Here is a 14,180-nt window from a genome sequence, read left to right as displayed (position 1 = left end):
GAGAAAGAAGGAGGATGGCATGAACACACCTTTAATTCCCTGACCTCTCTACACTACTCCCATTTCTTTCTTTCTCTTTCTCTCTTTTTTGTTTTCCCTGTAACCCACAGCTTGGGGCAACATCTCTGCACCTGACAAAGAAGAAATATAGAGAGAAAGGGAGACAACAAGGGAAAAAATAATAATAAAAGGAGCACAGTGAAAAAGCAAAACAAGGAGGGGGGGAAAGGTCATGAAAGAAAAAGACTTGCTTACATCTTTTCTTAAAAAGGTCTTATTGTTTCACTGTAACAATTGTGCACAGTTATACCTAGGTATGCTTAAATTTAAATTGTCATTTTTGGTTAGTTTTTTTAGTAACAATAAAAAACCAACCAAACTGTAGTGTTTCCTCGGCTCACCTGCTCAAGTGCTCCATCCATTCTTGTGCAATGAGCCAAAGGCAGAATGATTGAGCTTCTGCAATATTTCACTAGCAGCACAATACAAGAAACCTCTTTCACGTGAAAAAGCGTGGATCAGGATGGTGACAAACTGGTTGGAAAGTCAAACAAAGAGTAACCAGAGCAGGCCATTTTATGACAAGGGGGCCAGTGTTGGCCTTTGATGCTGAGTGTAGCTGTTGAAAGGTGTCCATTTTCAGGCTCTAATCACTGACTTCAAGTGCATTGCAATTTGAACAGAGCTGTAAGGTATTCATAGGCAGTTCTTTTTTTTTAAGTGAAGGGCATCTCTATTACAGGTAGTTAGCCAAAGGAATGTCTGATTGCACACAGGATGAGGCTTTACCAAGTCAAAACATGTCATTAAAAACAAGTTCAAATATGCTTTGATAGGGAGATCGATAACCAAAAGCTGCACTGACCACGGCTGATGAGCAGCATAAATGCAATAGAAAAATGAAGCCAGTTCACGCAGAATATGCATGCTAAGGTTGATTTATGTGGCACAGAACAACAAGATTTAACTTTTATGTGAAATCTGTAGCACGGCACTTAATTATGCACAGTAAATTGAAATCAACAAATCACGGCTATGGGATCGAGTCTCGACAGGAGTGTTTAAAATAGAATGATTCATTCAGAAAGCAGGCCAGATCGGAGCGGAGGGCAGACCACATTTGCCATTCTTATCCTGAAACCCCCTCTTTTTCCTCCTAAGCTGCTGATGGATGTGTTTCTAATTTTATTATTGGTTCTTAATAGACTGCAACAAGTCACTCAATAACACCCATTTCTGTTAGCACAGGATAATTCATTCCACATTTCCGAGGGCTGATGGCACCGGCTCATGCCAACGCTGTTAGCGGGGCACGGGGAAGAATGCTAAATCTGCTTTTGCAGAGGAAACAGAGACACACTCAAATTGCTGGTTTCAAATCTCCGCGCTGAGTTTACGGCGTTGTACTCCAATTTGTCAGTTAGTGCGTAATAAGCAAGCTCACACTCTTTGCAAAACAGTGGAAATGCTGAGCGGTAGAGCTGCAGGAGCTGTGTGGGTTCATTTTTTTGTTTTTTTTTGTTTCAGTGCATCTACTGTAGAGTCTCGTGTCAGCAACAAAGGAGATGCCGGCAGCAGCCAACTTTAAAAACTTGAAATAAAAGTGAAATAAATATCAAATAGACAATCTTTGAATCATCTCTGCTAAATGAAGATATCTCAAGTCCTACAAATACACAATAGCCCAGTTATTAATGTGTGCTCCCTTGGAAAGCGAATGTAATATCATGGACCAGCTCCAGAAGAGAAAGACTGCCTCCAAGAGAAGGCAGTACAGAGAGAGAATGCATAAGACTTGCGGTCGGTTGATCTTTACTTCTTGAAAAACTGCCGACATCTCCTCCCTTCGGTCCAGAACTAAGACTGCATCACTGAGCACAGGGGTGGGTGGGAGGTTTGGCGTTCATAATTTGGGGGGATTTGAATGAGGAACCTAAATAGGAGCAGAACGCGAACAGCTTTTCCCTCTACATTTGATTATGATGATGTTGGAATTTGCAGATTTGAAGCAGGGATCGGAACATTTTCTCCAAGGGGTGTATTCCATGATTTCATATGCCATGCTAAAGAATTCCATAATACATATGGACGCGGTTAGAAAACATGGTTACATCTTCAATCAAGGGCAATAGTCACTGGAAAAGATCACAATCGCGAAGGTTGCATGCAGGCTGCTGGCAGCTTGAAATTCAGGTGTTGAGACAAAATACAGTCACGCGCTTCTCCCCTGCGTGTGTATGTGTGTGTGTGTGTGTGTGAGAGAGACAGGGCAGTAGCTGCGGTGTTGGTGGTTTCCTACGATGACCTAGTGGGACGCTACTAAACTAAAACAGAGCACTTAGATCGCATCCAGCAGCGTGCCTGATCTCATTTATTCAAGACGTAGTAATCACACACCTCTGTCCAGCAGTCGCTAGATTTAGGTTTAAAAACATAAATATTATTATATTAACACTCTGAGGTCTAAGTCATCATATACCCTAACCCTATCCCACGCTTTGGAAGAGCATTGCCAACCATTGCTAGCAAACGGTGCTATTCAATATCAAACTAATGCAAATACATGAATCCCAAATATCTATTGAGATGATCTTACATATAACACTAAATGTGATTCGTAGCTTACATAGTTTAGAAGTATCATCGTCACATCTTACAGTATCTAAAAAGCTTCTATGTTAGCTGTGTCCACAACATAGAAAACAAAAAGCATGGATAATTTGTTGGGTTCTATCTATTTTTGTGGTGACTTCTATGCATTAAACATCAAAGAGTTTATAGCATGAAATCTGCACTTTTAACACAAGTTGAAATGGAGACTCGGCGAGGCTGTATCTCCCTGCTAGACCATCTAAAATCAGTCCAGAGAGTTAAACCTATGAATAGAGAGGAGTTATCCTACTCCTTATGTACACACAGCAAGAAATTCATTAGAGGTTTACTGACAGGGATACCGAACTGCATTACTACTCAACACTGACACATAAACATTAAAGTACAACACCATTCAAATTCTCAAGTTCTTTGTGTATGACTCTAAGTACTATTGTGATAATGTTTGGCAAACGGGTTATAGGCTCACCTCACATAGCCAGCATGTTTCTATGAATGAAGGTGCAACATTTGCTACCTTTTATGGTGCAAGCACAGACCCGGAGGGAGAGATTTGGGTGATTCACAAGGTCGTGATCAGAAGTAAAAACACCATATTACCAGACTTCAAGCTACACAGTTGTGGTCAGTCAGCATCGCATGACTAACTACTGGCCAATAAGTTTGCAGCAACAAGTTGTGGTTTAGGTGCTACAATAGGGAGATGACCAGATGTTTTCCACACAGATTGCAACTATTTCCCAGTCCAAATGCTGACTTTAAGTAATCTGATTACATCAAAATTTTCCATGCTTTTTTATAACAGAAGTACAGTGTGAAATGTTCAATTCAATGGAATATAGTCACATGAAATTAACTTGACTGGTATAAATTCAGGTTACACCAAGCATAATTATTTAAATAAATGAACTTTGTATTTTATATATTTCACTTGAATTTTGCTCAAAATTAATGCTCCATGTTTATGAGAGTAGAGACATTTTTTTACTGTAGCACATTAGTTACAAGTTAGTAATGCAGTGGAGTAGATCATGCATATTGACTTGTTTAATCACCTGATTGCTAATTTGTTATCAGAATCAGAAACAGTTTGTAGGATCAATAGCCAAAAACAAAAAGCGCAGTGCTTTCAGCTTCAAAGCCTGGTGTCTGCATGGTGTCCCATGAAATATTCAGTCAAGTATGAATGCATGTAACAGTTGTGTTCGCAGTTTTTTCACTACCATAAATGTGCAGTTTTCAACAAATCTTCCTCAAAATGCAACGTAAAAAAAGTACAACCTTACTGTCCACCCAGTACATTTCTGTGTGTCAAAGATTTTGGCTTACTCTTTTTTTCACACTTGGATCAATGATAGTAAGAAATAACTGTTAAACAATTTCTTATTAAGTCTTTTGGGCTAGTTGTGCCTTCTAAAGTTTCTAAAGGGATGAACTAGCAGCCCGCACAGACTTTTCTTTGAGGCATCGGCTCCTTGAAATGTGCAGCGTTTTCTCTGAACAGGAATCGATTTGGAACGATTACTAATAGGGTTCGCATGTCATGGTCCTCCAGTCCTCCTGTGCGCCTCCACCGCCTCTCCCCTTTCTTCTCTCTCTGTCTCTCTCTGTTTGTGTCCTTGCTGCTCTGTGTGAGGGTGTGTTTACCTGCCTTACAGGTGCGGGATCCTCCCGGGATCCCCGCCCTCTCCTGGACACACCTGACTCAATCAAGCACCTGTGGATCATCTGGCAATCAGCTGTTTGCTATTTAAGCTGGGACCTGACCTTCAGTTTTCGCCTCAGTGTTGTCTAACTGCAGTAGTGTTCGCGTCGCCTCCCTGTTTCAGTTTATTCGCCGAAGATTTCTAATGCGTCTCTTCCTGTGCCTAGGACAGCCCAGCGGAGTTCCAAGAGAGTGTTTGTTACTTGGCAAAGTGAGGAGATCGGGGACTTGGATTCATGAACCTTCCTTCCATTGGATTTTGTACATATTGGACTTTTGAACTAAGCACTTCAAAGGCTTTGTATATACCACTATCACCAACACTGTAAACTGAACTTTCATTCCTGAGTCCTGCGTTTGAGCCCAGCCAGACAAACCATGACATTGCATCATTCGCAGAGATGCAGACTGAGAGGATTTGGTGTCACTGTACTGACACGCATAGTGCCTTATAATACGTCCTCTTGCAGTTTACAAATGTGAAGCAATCGAGCAAGCTGAGGCTCTACTGTCATGTGTTCTTTTGATGCGCCACTCTGTTCGCATAAATCTGCACAGTTCGGCCTGTTTTACTGCTCATTAACTTTGTGTGTGGTTCAAACATGACAATAGAAGATGGGGTGGGTGGGGGTTTTTTATGGGGATTATTTTCTAACATAAATGAGGGAAAATAAGTTGAAAAAATAAGCCCCTGTTGGCTGGTTATTTTATTTATTCATTGAAAAACCCCAAATCTGCCTTGGGAACCCTAACTTAAATCAAGTTCCATGTTGGTCTAGAGGAAGACGTCATTGTAGGGATACTTTATTGAGAAGGCCACCAAGTCCCATCATTATAGAACAATCATGACAGGCCCAGCAGTCATCGGTCTCTGACTATAACTGGACGACCAACAGTGATGTGCTCAGTGCGGGCGCACGGAGCATTTATTTGTGCAGATCTACTATGGAAACCAAACAAGTTAGCACCAAATTCAAATGGCGCCATTGCTAAATATATAATATAACATACAATAAACCAGAGAAGACCCCCTATAGGGTTGAATATATGTTTTAATAGTAAAATTTACTTTGGGTGAGCAGCATAATGCATGAAAACCTTAATAGCCGTCACACAGAAATGCACATGAGATGCGTCCAAAGAACCACCGCCGAATGCCATTTATAAATCTCAGAGTGCTTCAGAAGGCCATAAAAGACAAGAACAAAAGAAAGCGAAAAGGGGATGTTGTTGAGGAAAACAACATGAGCTTCATTACCAAAGAAAGCGCCACATTCACAACAAAGAAAAAAAAATGCTTTTGCTAAAAGGACCTGGAGCTAATTCAGCTGCTGCTTAAGAGGAGTGATTGTGAACAGAGCCACTGGATTAAATGCGCAGCCCAACCGCAACGTAATGGCAACAAAGCATCTAAATGAAAGGAAATATATAAAAGTCCCTGTAAAACAAAAGCAGCGCAAAAGAGATTTGCAGAAGTTTGAGAAATCCCTCAAGCAAAAGCATTTTAAAATGTAAACGTTTGCCCTCTTTTGGGGCTTTTTCTGCCTATATGAGAACACTCAAGTGAACCAGCCAGGCATGGACACAACCAATTTAGCCCAATTAACAACAGATGTGTCCATCTATTTCGGTTTGACATGAGTTCTCTGCAATAACACGATTAGCTGTCTCTTCATTCGCCATCTCGTTTTCCATCCATACGCTTTCCCCATCAGAGCCGCACTTCTTTTCAGTAGCTTTTCCACAATTTTGGACACAGCCAGCTATGGCAGGCATGCTGCTAACCAACACCCCACACTGCACAAACTACATCAGCGAATCAGCTGCAGGGAACACTGGAGAAACATAGCATTTTTTCAGCTTAGAATGAGGAACAGCAAAAGATGGGGTGGAATCAGCGGTATGTGAGATCCTCTTGAGCAACATGAATGGTTATACAATAGAAAATCAAAAGAGACTGCGCATTACTGGTTTGAACTGACTGTGTGATGTGTGCAGCTTGGGTTTGGCTTGTTACAAGCCATATTTCATGGGGTTCAGAGGGTCAGGGCCTGGTACCACATTTTCGATGCTCTCGTGGTACTGTTTCATAAAACTGGGACAATAAAGATGGCTCAAACCATGCATTATGTAACTTCTTGTTTAATAAGAAAATTACTGGTATTATTGTTGTCAGCTACGTTGCCATTACCAAATTAATAGTTGCGATTGCAGGCAGAGAAAGAAATTCACCACCATCTGCTCAGCATCGCACAACTTTGAGGCTACACAAAGCCTCAAAGCTGTAGTTCCCGTTTTGTATCATATTTTCATTGTTAAGTTGACTGCAAAGTCACAAATCCATACTACTGTACAACAGGGCCTCAAATGGTTTGTTCCTCCGTCTTATTAAGACAGTGTATCGCTCACCTTTAAGTTATATTCACACCAATGTGATACCAAATCCATAGTTATTATGAGTGAGTGCATTTTTGTAGTGAATTACTATGTTTATAAAATTATTCGAGAAAGTGTGCCACTAATGTAAAATATAATTTAAGCTGTATTATTAAGTATCTTTGTGGCCTCTTTCTGTATCAAAATCCGATTATAAGATCTTGGCCATTTTAGCTATTTTTTTTCTAACTGGTGTACATTAGTGGGATGTTTGATTTCATCTCTTCTGCATAGAATATGGTTATTATGATTTATCCACCAGGGTCCTGTAGGGTAGCAGACCGTAACACTGAACCTAACCATAACAGTGAACCCAATCCAAAGGTCTTACACTGATTCAATTTGCTCATTAAAGACGTGATCAGTGGCAAAAGTTCCTTGCAGCTCCAATAAGCAAAGCCTGTGTAAGTTTATCGCATGCACAGCCATACAGAGCACACAGATATGGATACAGGAACACACTATCCCGCTTCAATTTGTGAAAGAACGCAGACTAACCTACTCGCAGCTCCTGACCGAAGACTGTTCTTTCTCCCAGCGCCGAACAGTTCCAGCGTCCATATCGGAACTGGTATTGACACTCATTGATGCCCATCTGGGCCCCTTCGCCCACAACAATTATGGCGTCCGGGCGGCTCTGGCAGATGGCCCGCTGGCGAGGTGCCAGCCCTGGGATCTTGTTGCAGATGATGTTGGCACCCAGAGCCACCACCGAGGACAGGGCCCTGCCGAAGTAAGAAAAACACACCGTCACACACGCAGACATGCATTCATACGCAGAGGCACAGATGCATGCATGCGTTGTCGCACACACACACACACACACACACACACACACACACAAAACAAACTCAGTTAGAACCTCCAGAGGACGGTGAGATTGACTCACTTTCATGAGACTCTCCAGAACAGGATTCAATTCAGCCCGTGATTGATGCACATTCCATAGTAAAGTGAAAGCTGTACTGCACGAGAATATTACTATTTAATGGATTAGAGGTAAATGAAAAACCTGAGAGCTTAATCCAACTTGAGAAATATAAAAACTAAAAATAAAAAATGTTAAAAACAGCCCAGAGAGAGACAAGAAGATGCTTATTTGGCTGCTCACAACAGCATTCCCCAGTGGTTTGGAAGACGTGAGTTTAAGTAATTTGTTTGGGTTTTTGTGTCAATTGTTAGGTAACATACTGGTGTGAATGGCTTCCAGACTTGTATACGCACCGAACAGACCTCCTCGGTGCCTGATGGCGCAGTTGCAGAAATCGCTTTTTTAACCAAATCTCATATAAAGTACGATTTGTATGATTTGTGTAATTACAGTATGCGTTTGAAGAATACTTGGGGTGTATATTGCCCATAAATTTAATGAGAGGCTTTGCATTGAACACATGTAAGATTTTCAGCACTGGTTTTCTCCAATCCTAAAGTGGTAGAGTCTTGTATGACCCAGGACATGTCCTTATCGGTTCGCCTCAAACATACAACAACATATTTGATAGGTACAACGGCATGTTTTCGAGATGGCTTTATGGCCAATGGGAACACCAAAACAGATTACAAAAAAAAAAGAAGAAGAAAAAGAAAAACACAGACTTTCTCCAAGATTCTGTTTATAGCCCTTGAAACCATGTAGATACATACTTTTCAAACATGTCAGGGACAGGGAGCCATAAATGAGCGCGGAGGCAAACACCGCCTTTGAAGTATGACGTCGACCTCCGAAGTATTGACCACAAACGGGGCAAACTAACACAGGCGAGCTGTGTGTCAGCGAAAAGCAATGGCAACATATATAAGGGGTGAAATGGAAGAATGGATGAAGGAGACGAAGAGAGAGGGAGAGACTGCAGAAACAGAGCTCTCGGAGATGTCGATTTTAGAGCTCGGAGCACACTCTCGTTCTGAGAAGCCCTGACTTAGAGCGTGGATTTGAGTCGGGATAGCTAAAAACCTCTCGGACGACCATGTTCTCTTTTCTGATTGTTGTTTAAGTTCCTGCGCAATGGAAGAACAACATAAATCTCAATTTCAAAGACAAACTTTAGAATAAATCCTAACTGCAGTGGGGCAAGTATCTGTTACCAAACACAGGGCTACACACATTCTCTTGGTGAACTAAAACACTGAAAAGGGACACGCAAAATGGGCACGCTTGTTGATTTTACATTCAAACTTGCCATAAATCAATCAATGTCAACATGTTAGGATACACGTTTTCATATAGAATAGAAAACCATGAGCCTGATGTTTATTAGACAGAAGATAAAAAAAGAAGAAGAATTAAATTTGGTCTGCGAAACATGTGCATCACTACACTAGATGCAAACTTATCTAATAGGGATTTAACTTCTAAAAAAAAATCATATTAATTTTTTTTAAATCCCCTGTTAGAAAGAAAAGAGGACATTCATCAGGTGCCTTCTGCATTCACAGCGAACACTACAGCCTGCTGCTTCTTTCAATCTTGCTTTGCTTTCTCAGCTGTAAAGTGGCTCAAACTTCTCTGACCCTCTTTGACCCTCCGCTGCATACACGGTAGTTCATGGCAACGACGACATCCCGTTTGTCCAAAAGTGAAAGGGCGGGCTCATTAAGCCAAGTTTAATGTGCAACTAGAGAAATTTGCTTCCTTCCATAATGAAGATTAGAGATGAATAAGGTGGGTTTGCGATAAAAATCCAACACAAGCGTCGAGGTGATATTTTTAGCTCTGACAAAGAAACCTCTTTTCAGCCTCCTTTGTTAGCTCTTTCTCATGTCCTTCACATGCTAATTTGCACAATCACAGTCTACCGTGGGCAAACCCGACCAACAGACAACACCAAACAGAGAATTCCAGGGCTAAGCTTTTAAATCCCCGCATCATCAAAGTGCACAAATGCGAATCTGTTTGCTTAGTGTATGCTCTGTGTGTGCCAGAAGCTTGGGGGACAGCTCGCCCACAGCCACACAGATCTCCCATAAGATAGACTGTCAACATGAACTTAAAAGTAGGCTGATGAATTTCAAAGCCCCGGCCTGTCTAGCTTCCTCAGGTTTACAGGATGAGAGTTGATGCAAAAGTTGTGTCTTTTCATGCAAACTGTGTGCTGTTTAATCGACTAATGCAGCGTCACTGGATTGTGGTTTAGCAGTGATGCTGCAGAGAGATGAGAGGAAAGGTGGGTGCTAATTTTAAAGCAGCAGGTGGAAAGTGTGATCATGTTGCACGACCCATACCACAAACCGTACGTAAACCTAAAACATTTAGAGTCCACCATTAATTCTTCTTTCTATTCTGATTTTTCAGCTGGTAAAGCTGATTTTTCATTAATAATTTAACCTTAGCGCTGATAAAACATGATCATTACCGTGTTACATTGATCCCAAAAACCTCAAGACTAAAACAGTCACCAGGAAAGGTAAACGAAACACTAGTTTAGGTCAGTGTGGAGTCATTTCTGTGGAAGAGCTTAAATCCTAACTATGTGGTGAGGAGCTTAAAGATTCCATCACTGTGCAGTGTGGTGGCCTTAAGAGGAACTATCATCTGCGTCATGGCATGTAGCTTGCTTACAGCCACCTGCTTCATCACATGGAACACTTTGAACCTAACTGACAGGCCGTTACGTTCTCAGGCTGGTTTCTACAAGAGGAGGGCCCTCGCAAAAATGCCTGAGGCCCAACTTACTCAAGTCAAGTGAATAAATACTCTCTTTATTCCCCCCACCACACACACACAGACACACACGCACGCGTGCACACACACACACCTTGATGAAATTAACAGCAAATCTAGCAGCATTTACAAATTTTAGCATTTGAGAGTGGTTTTAATTAAAACAAAATCCCTTACGCACACCCGCAGTTTTCTGACTGTTTCCACAGGCGAGGTGTGCAGTGACCCCAAAGGTCTACATGGATATATACTTTGGCTCGGGGTGTATTTACTGCCCACAAAAAACTTGTTTTTTTACAGTTTTACATGCCAAAACATTTCCTGTATAGTTTTGATGAAGGGGTTTTGTATTATTTTGAACCCATGTTTAAATGTTCTCCACGTGGCTTATCCTGCGGTTAATACGCCGCTGAAAACATACTTAAATAATCCAAACAAACAATGGTATGTAACTTTGATGTGCAAGCCATCACTATACTTAGCAGCGTAGCCTACTTTTAACTGAAACCCCCCCAAAAAAACCACATCTATTTCAGCATCAGGTTTGGGGTCTCCGGGCAGCAGAGGATGGAGCAGGGACCATGCTCCAGTAATTATTTTGGAAACTTTAAGAAAGCCGCCGTTCTGCGAAATACTTTTAATCCAGAGCTCAGCGCATTGCGGTGCCAATCACGTACGTGTTGCATAGGGGATATTTTAGGATGTGGGCTCAAACGGTAACATCGAAATACTTGAAATTGGGGAGAGGTGAGGTAATGCGTGGTAGTCTTTCGCTCGCTCTGGCAGGTTAAAGGTGCTTCCATGCGTAAAAATGACCCACGTTGCATGAAGTTTTTCTCACAGGGGGAAGAAAACAGAATCTCCGCATCTAATTGTCTTGAACATCTCTGCCACTCAGTGGCCAAAATGGACCAATGTTGCAGTTCCTAAAGTATTATTTTTCCTCGATTTTGTAAAATGTTTTAAATCCAACAGCCTGACCCAAACAAGCCCTACTTACTCCGCAGACATGCTCGCTGAGGGGATGGCACATTAGAGCGTTGAGCTTTACGCCAAATTACTGCTTTCCCACGTGGACTCGGGTGTTTCTACTGATGAGTATTATCTTTTTTCTTTTTTTCTTTTTTTCTTTTTTTTTGGAGTTTGGATAACGTTAGTTCAGTTGAACAATCAAATATGCCGCCTGAGCTGCACTTCTGTTAGACCCGGTCCGTGTTCGATACAGTTTTGGTATCATGGTGTAAATAACTCTGACCTGAGGATGAGGGATGAGCGAAATAATCCACTTTTATCGGCTTTTGAATATTAGGGCGAAGAAAATATATCCCCTATTGAGAAGACTGAGGGTTGTGAGAGGAGGAAAGCCTAACCCGTGCATCTTTGTGTTGCTGAGGATGAGAGCGCGCACCCTGTGGAGTGAAGGACTCGTTAATTGGCTCAAACTTACAGGTAGCTGCCACTCGTCAGGATCAGGAAAATCTGCGGGTAGTAGACTGACAGCAGTACACTGCGCGACGAGAAGAGGATCATGATGACATTGAGCAAAACGGCCACGCTCGGTTTGAGTGAGACGAGACGGACTACGATGAGAGGAGGAGGGATAAAAAAAACCCTTCTTTAATCCCCGGCTTTAAATCCTTTTTTCCGCACAAAAATCAAAAAACTCGCTCTGCGTCGCCTTGTGTTTGCGCAGCGACTCTACGCAGCTCCAAGCTCCCAGGGCCGTGTGTGCGCCGAGATTGGCTCTGTCATCTCTCAGCAGCGGAGGCTGTTACACAGTACTGTGGGTTCCCGAGCCGGAATGATGATGGTTTTAGGGATTTTGCATGGCAGAAAAGTGCCTCTCTCCGCTCTCATGAGAGTCGTGCCTGCCATTGGGCAGGGAGAGACACTGCTATCCGCCCACTTTGCCACAGTGGGACAATAGGGTGACACTCATCTGATTCCCGTTGGACAGCGCTGAAGGTTTCATTCATCATTATCACCCCCTCCCCACCTACCGACACAGCCACACACCCCCGCAACCTCCACCCCCAACCCCACCATCCAGCCAAAAATAAACAAACACAGAGGCTGGCTGCTTCAGCCTCGCACCATCAGCGAGGCTCCATGTGTAAGAAATCAGCGCACGTCTTGGCGGGATGTGTCATTTTGAATCAACAAGTTGGCATCACGTTAACGAAGTGACTCTATCTATCTATCTATCTATCTATCTATCTATCTATCTATCTATCTATCTATCTGTGAGTGGCAGATATGATTCTAGCTATTTTTCCATGTTGCTGTAAAGAAATGTCTTTGTCTGATGTGACATTTCCATGGAAACATAAAGCATAATTCCCAGAAGCCAAACAGGGGTTCGGTGACCTTATTCTTTCCTGCGGTAACACTATAACATTTCTATAGGCGTCTATAATATTTCTGCTCTGCCTGCCTGTCTGCTGCGCTCTGATGGCTGTCATCCTATTTTGAGACCCTGCTCTGAGGCAGGGTTTTCTATGCTCAGGCTGCAGGATTGATGGAAGTAAAGGCGTGAAAACTACACTATTGTTGCCATAAACTGAATTTTTCTTTTCTTTTTAGTTTTTTCTTTTTTCTTTTTTTTTCTGACATGGTTTGGTGAGTGGAGGCTTTTTTATCTTCTCAACATCGTGACTTTCACTCAACACCTGCAGGATCCAGTCATTGTACATGAAGAGGGTATGAAAGACTTAGCCGGAGTAAAAGGATGGAAGGAATGAGCTAGCTGCTCAGGATTAGTAAACAATAAGACAAGAGACCCCATAAAGGAGCTACTGTCATGTGATATGAACCCCGTGTAAAATCCGAAGTCCGTTCACGAGGTTCTGGCTATTTGATTCGTTTTGACCGCACGAATCTCCGAGATTTGCGCAGTCGGAGCATTAACAACAAGCTGCAGGGGCCCAGTCGTTCAATTTTACAGCTGAAAATGTAAGACAGGATAAGATCAGATCTACTTTACTGTCATTCTAAGCACAAGCATACAACAAAGTTAGAAGCACTCCTTAACTTGATGTATATGACAAACATAATCAGTCTTACTATTAGAATAAAAGAGTCATAAAAACATGTTCTATACTATTATGTGGTGTGGTCGTGACTGGTGCCAGCTTTCATTTTTAATTATTAACTTTTATTTATTTCTTGGGCAATTGCCTAGAATTAACCCACTAAGCAAATGCAGTGTGGCTTAAAAACAACACAACCTGTTATACAGTCTACTTTTTATAACGTAGGCCCTGCTTTTGCTCTGATTCGGTTGGATCTCTCTCATCTGCAGCGCAACGTTCCCGGTAGGCAGGGCTGCACAGGACCCCTGGGCCTTATTATGGCTATAGCAGCTAATTTATATTGGTTTCAGTGTATTGGATTCAGATGGGTTAGAACATGTAGTCTTCGGCTCACTGAGCATTTCACTAATAATTAATGTTTTATTAACAGTATGATGTTAAAAATGCGCAAAAAACTAACTTCTGCTTATCTTCCTGGAGATCCTAACACGATCATGCCCGTGAGGCATTGCGGTAGAAGCAGCAGAGAAGGAAGGCATGGACGTCCTTCTGTGTTTATGCATCAAGGTGAGGTATTGCAAAACAGGTAAAAACTCCGTCTGGGCAATGGAATGTGGAACTACAACTCAGTCTGCCACTATTAATGAAGGTATGCAGGGCCGAGCTGAATCCGAGGCAGAGACAGCGGCTCAAATGATCCTCTGCAACAAAGCAGGAGTCCCCGGGAGGTGAA

The 14,180-nt window shown here is 42.2% G+C and overlaps 1 protein-coding gene across 2 annotated transcripts in view; it reads right to left on the bottom strand.

Moving 5' to 3' along the window:
- The window catches only part of wnt7bb (wingless-type MMTV integration site family, member 7Bb), a 28,666-nt gene that overhangs the window by 13,499 nt on the left and 987 nt on the right, over nt 1-14,180 (bottom strand). The window contains exons 1-2 of one of the 2 annotated variants that reach the window (XM_031727724.2): nt 11,863-12,278; nt 7,253-7,479 (exon numbers count right to left, since the gene is read on the bottom strand). In XM_031727724.2, coding sequence (XP_031583584.1) covers nt 7,253-7,479; nt 11,863-11,945 — 310 coding nt within the window. In that variant the 5' untranslated portion in view covers nt 11,946-12,278. Of the gene's footprint in view, nt 1-7,252; nt 7,480-11,862; nt 12,279-14,180 lie in introns of those variants that run through there. The other variant, XM_031727804.2, reaches the window with a different exon arrangement.

Source organism: Oreochromis aureus, linkage group 7 (genome assembly GCF_013358895.1).
Source record: "Oreochromis aureus strain Israel breed Guangdong linkage group 7, ZZ_aureus, whole genome shotgun sequence".
Lineage (NCBI taxonomy): Eukaryota > Metazoa > Chordata > Actinopteri > Cichliformes > Cichlidae > Oreochromis > Oreochromis aureus.
Note: the sequence above shows the minus strand (reverse complement) of the source record. Positions and strands in the feature narration are given on the sequence as shown.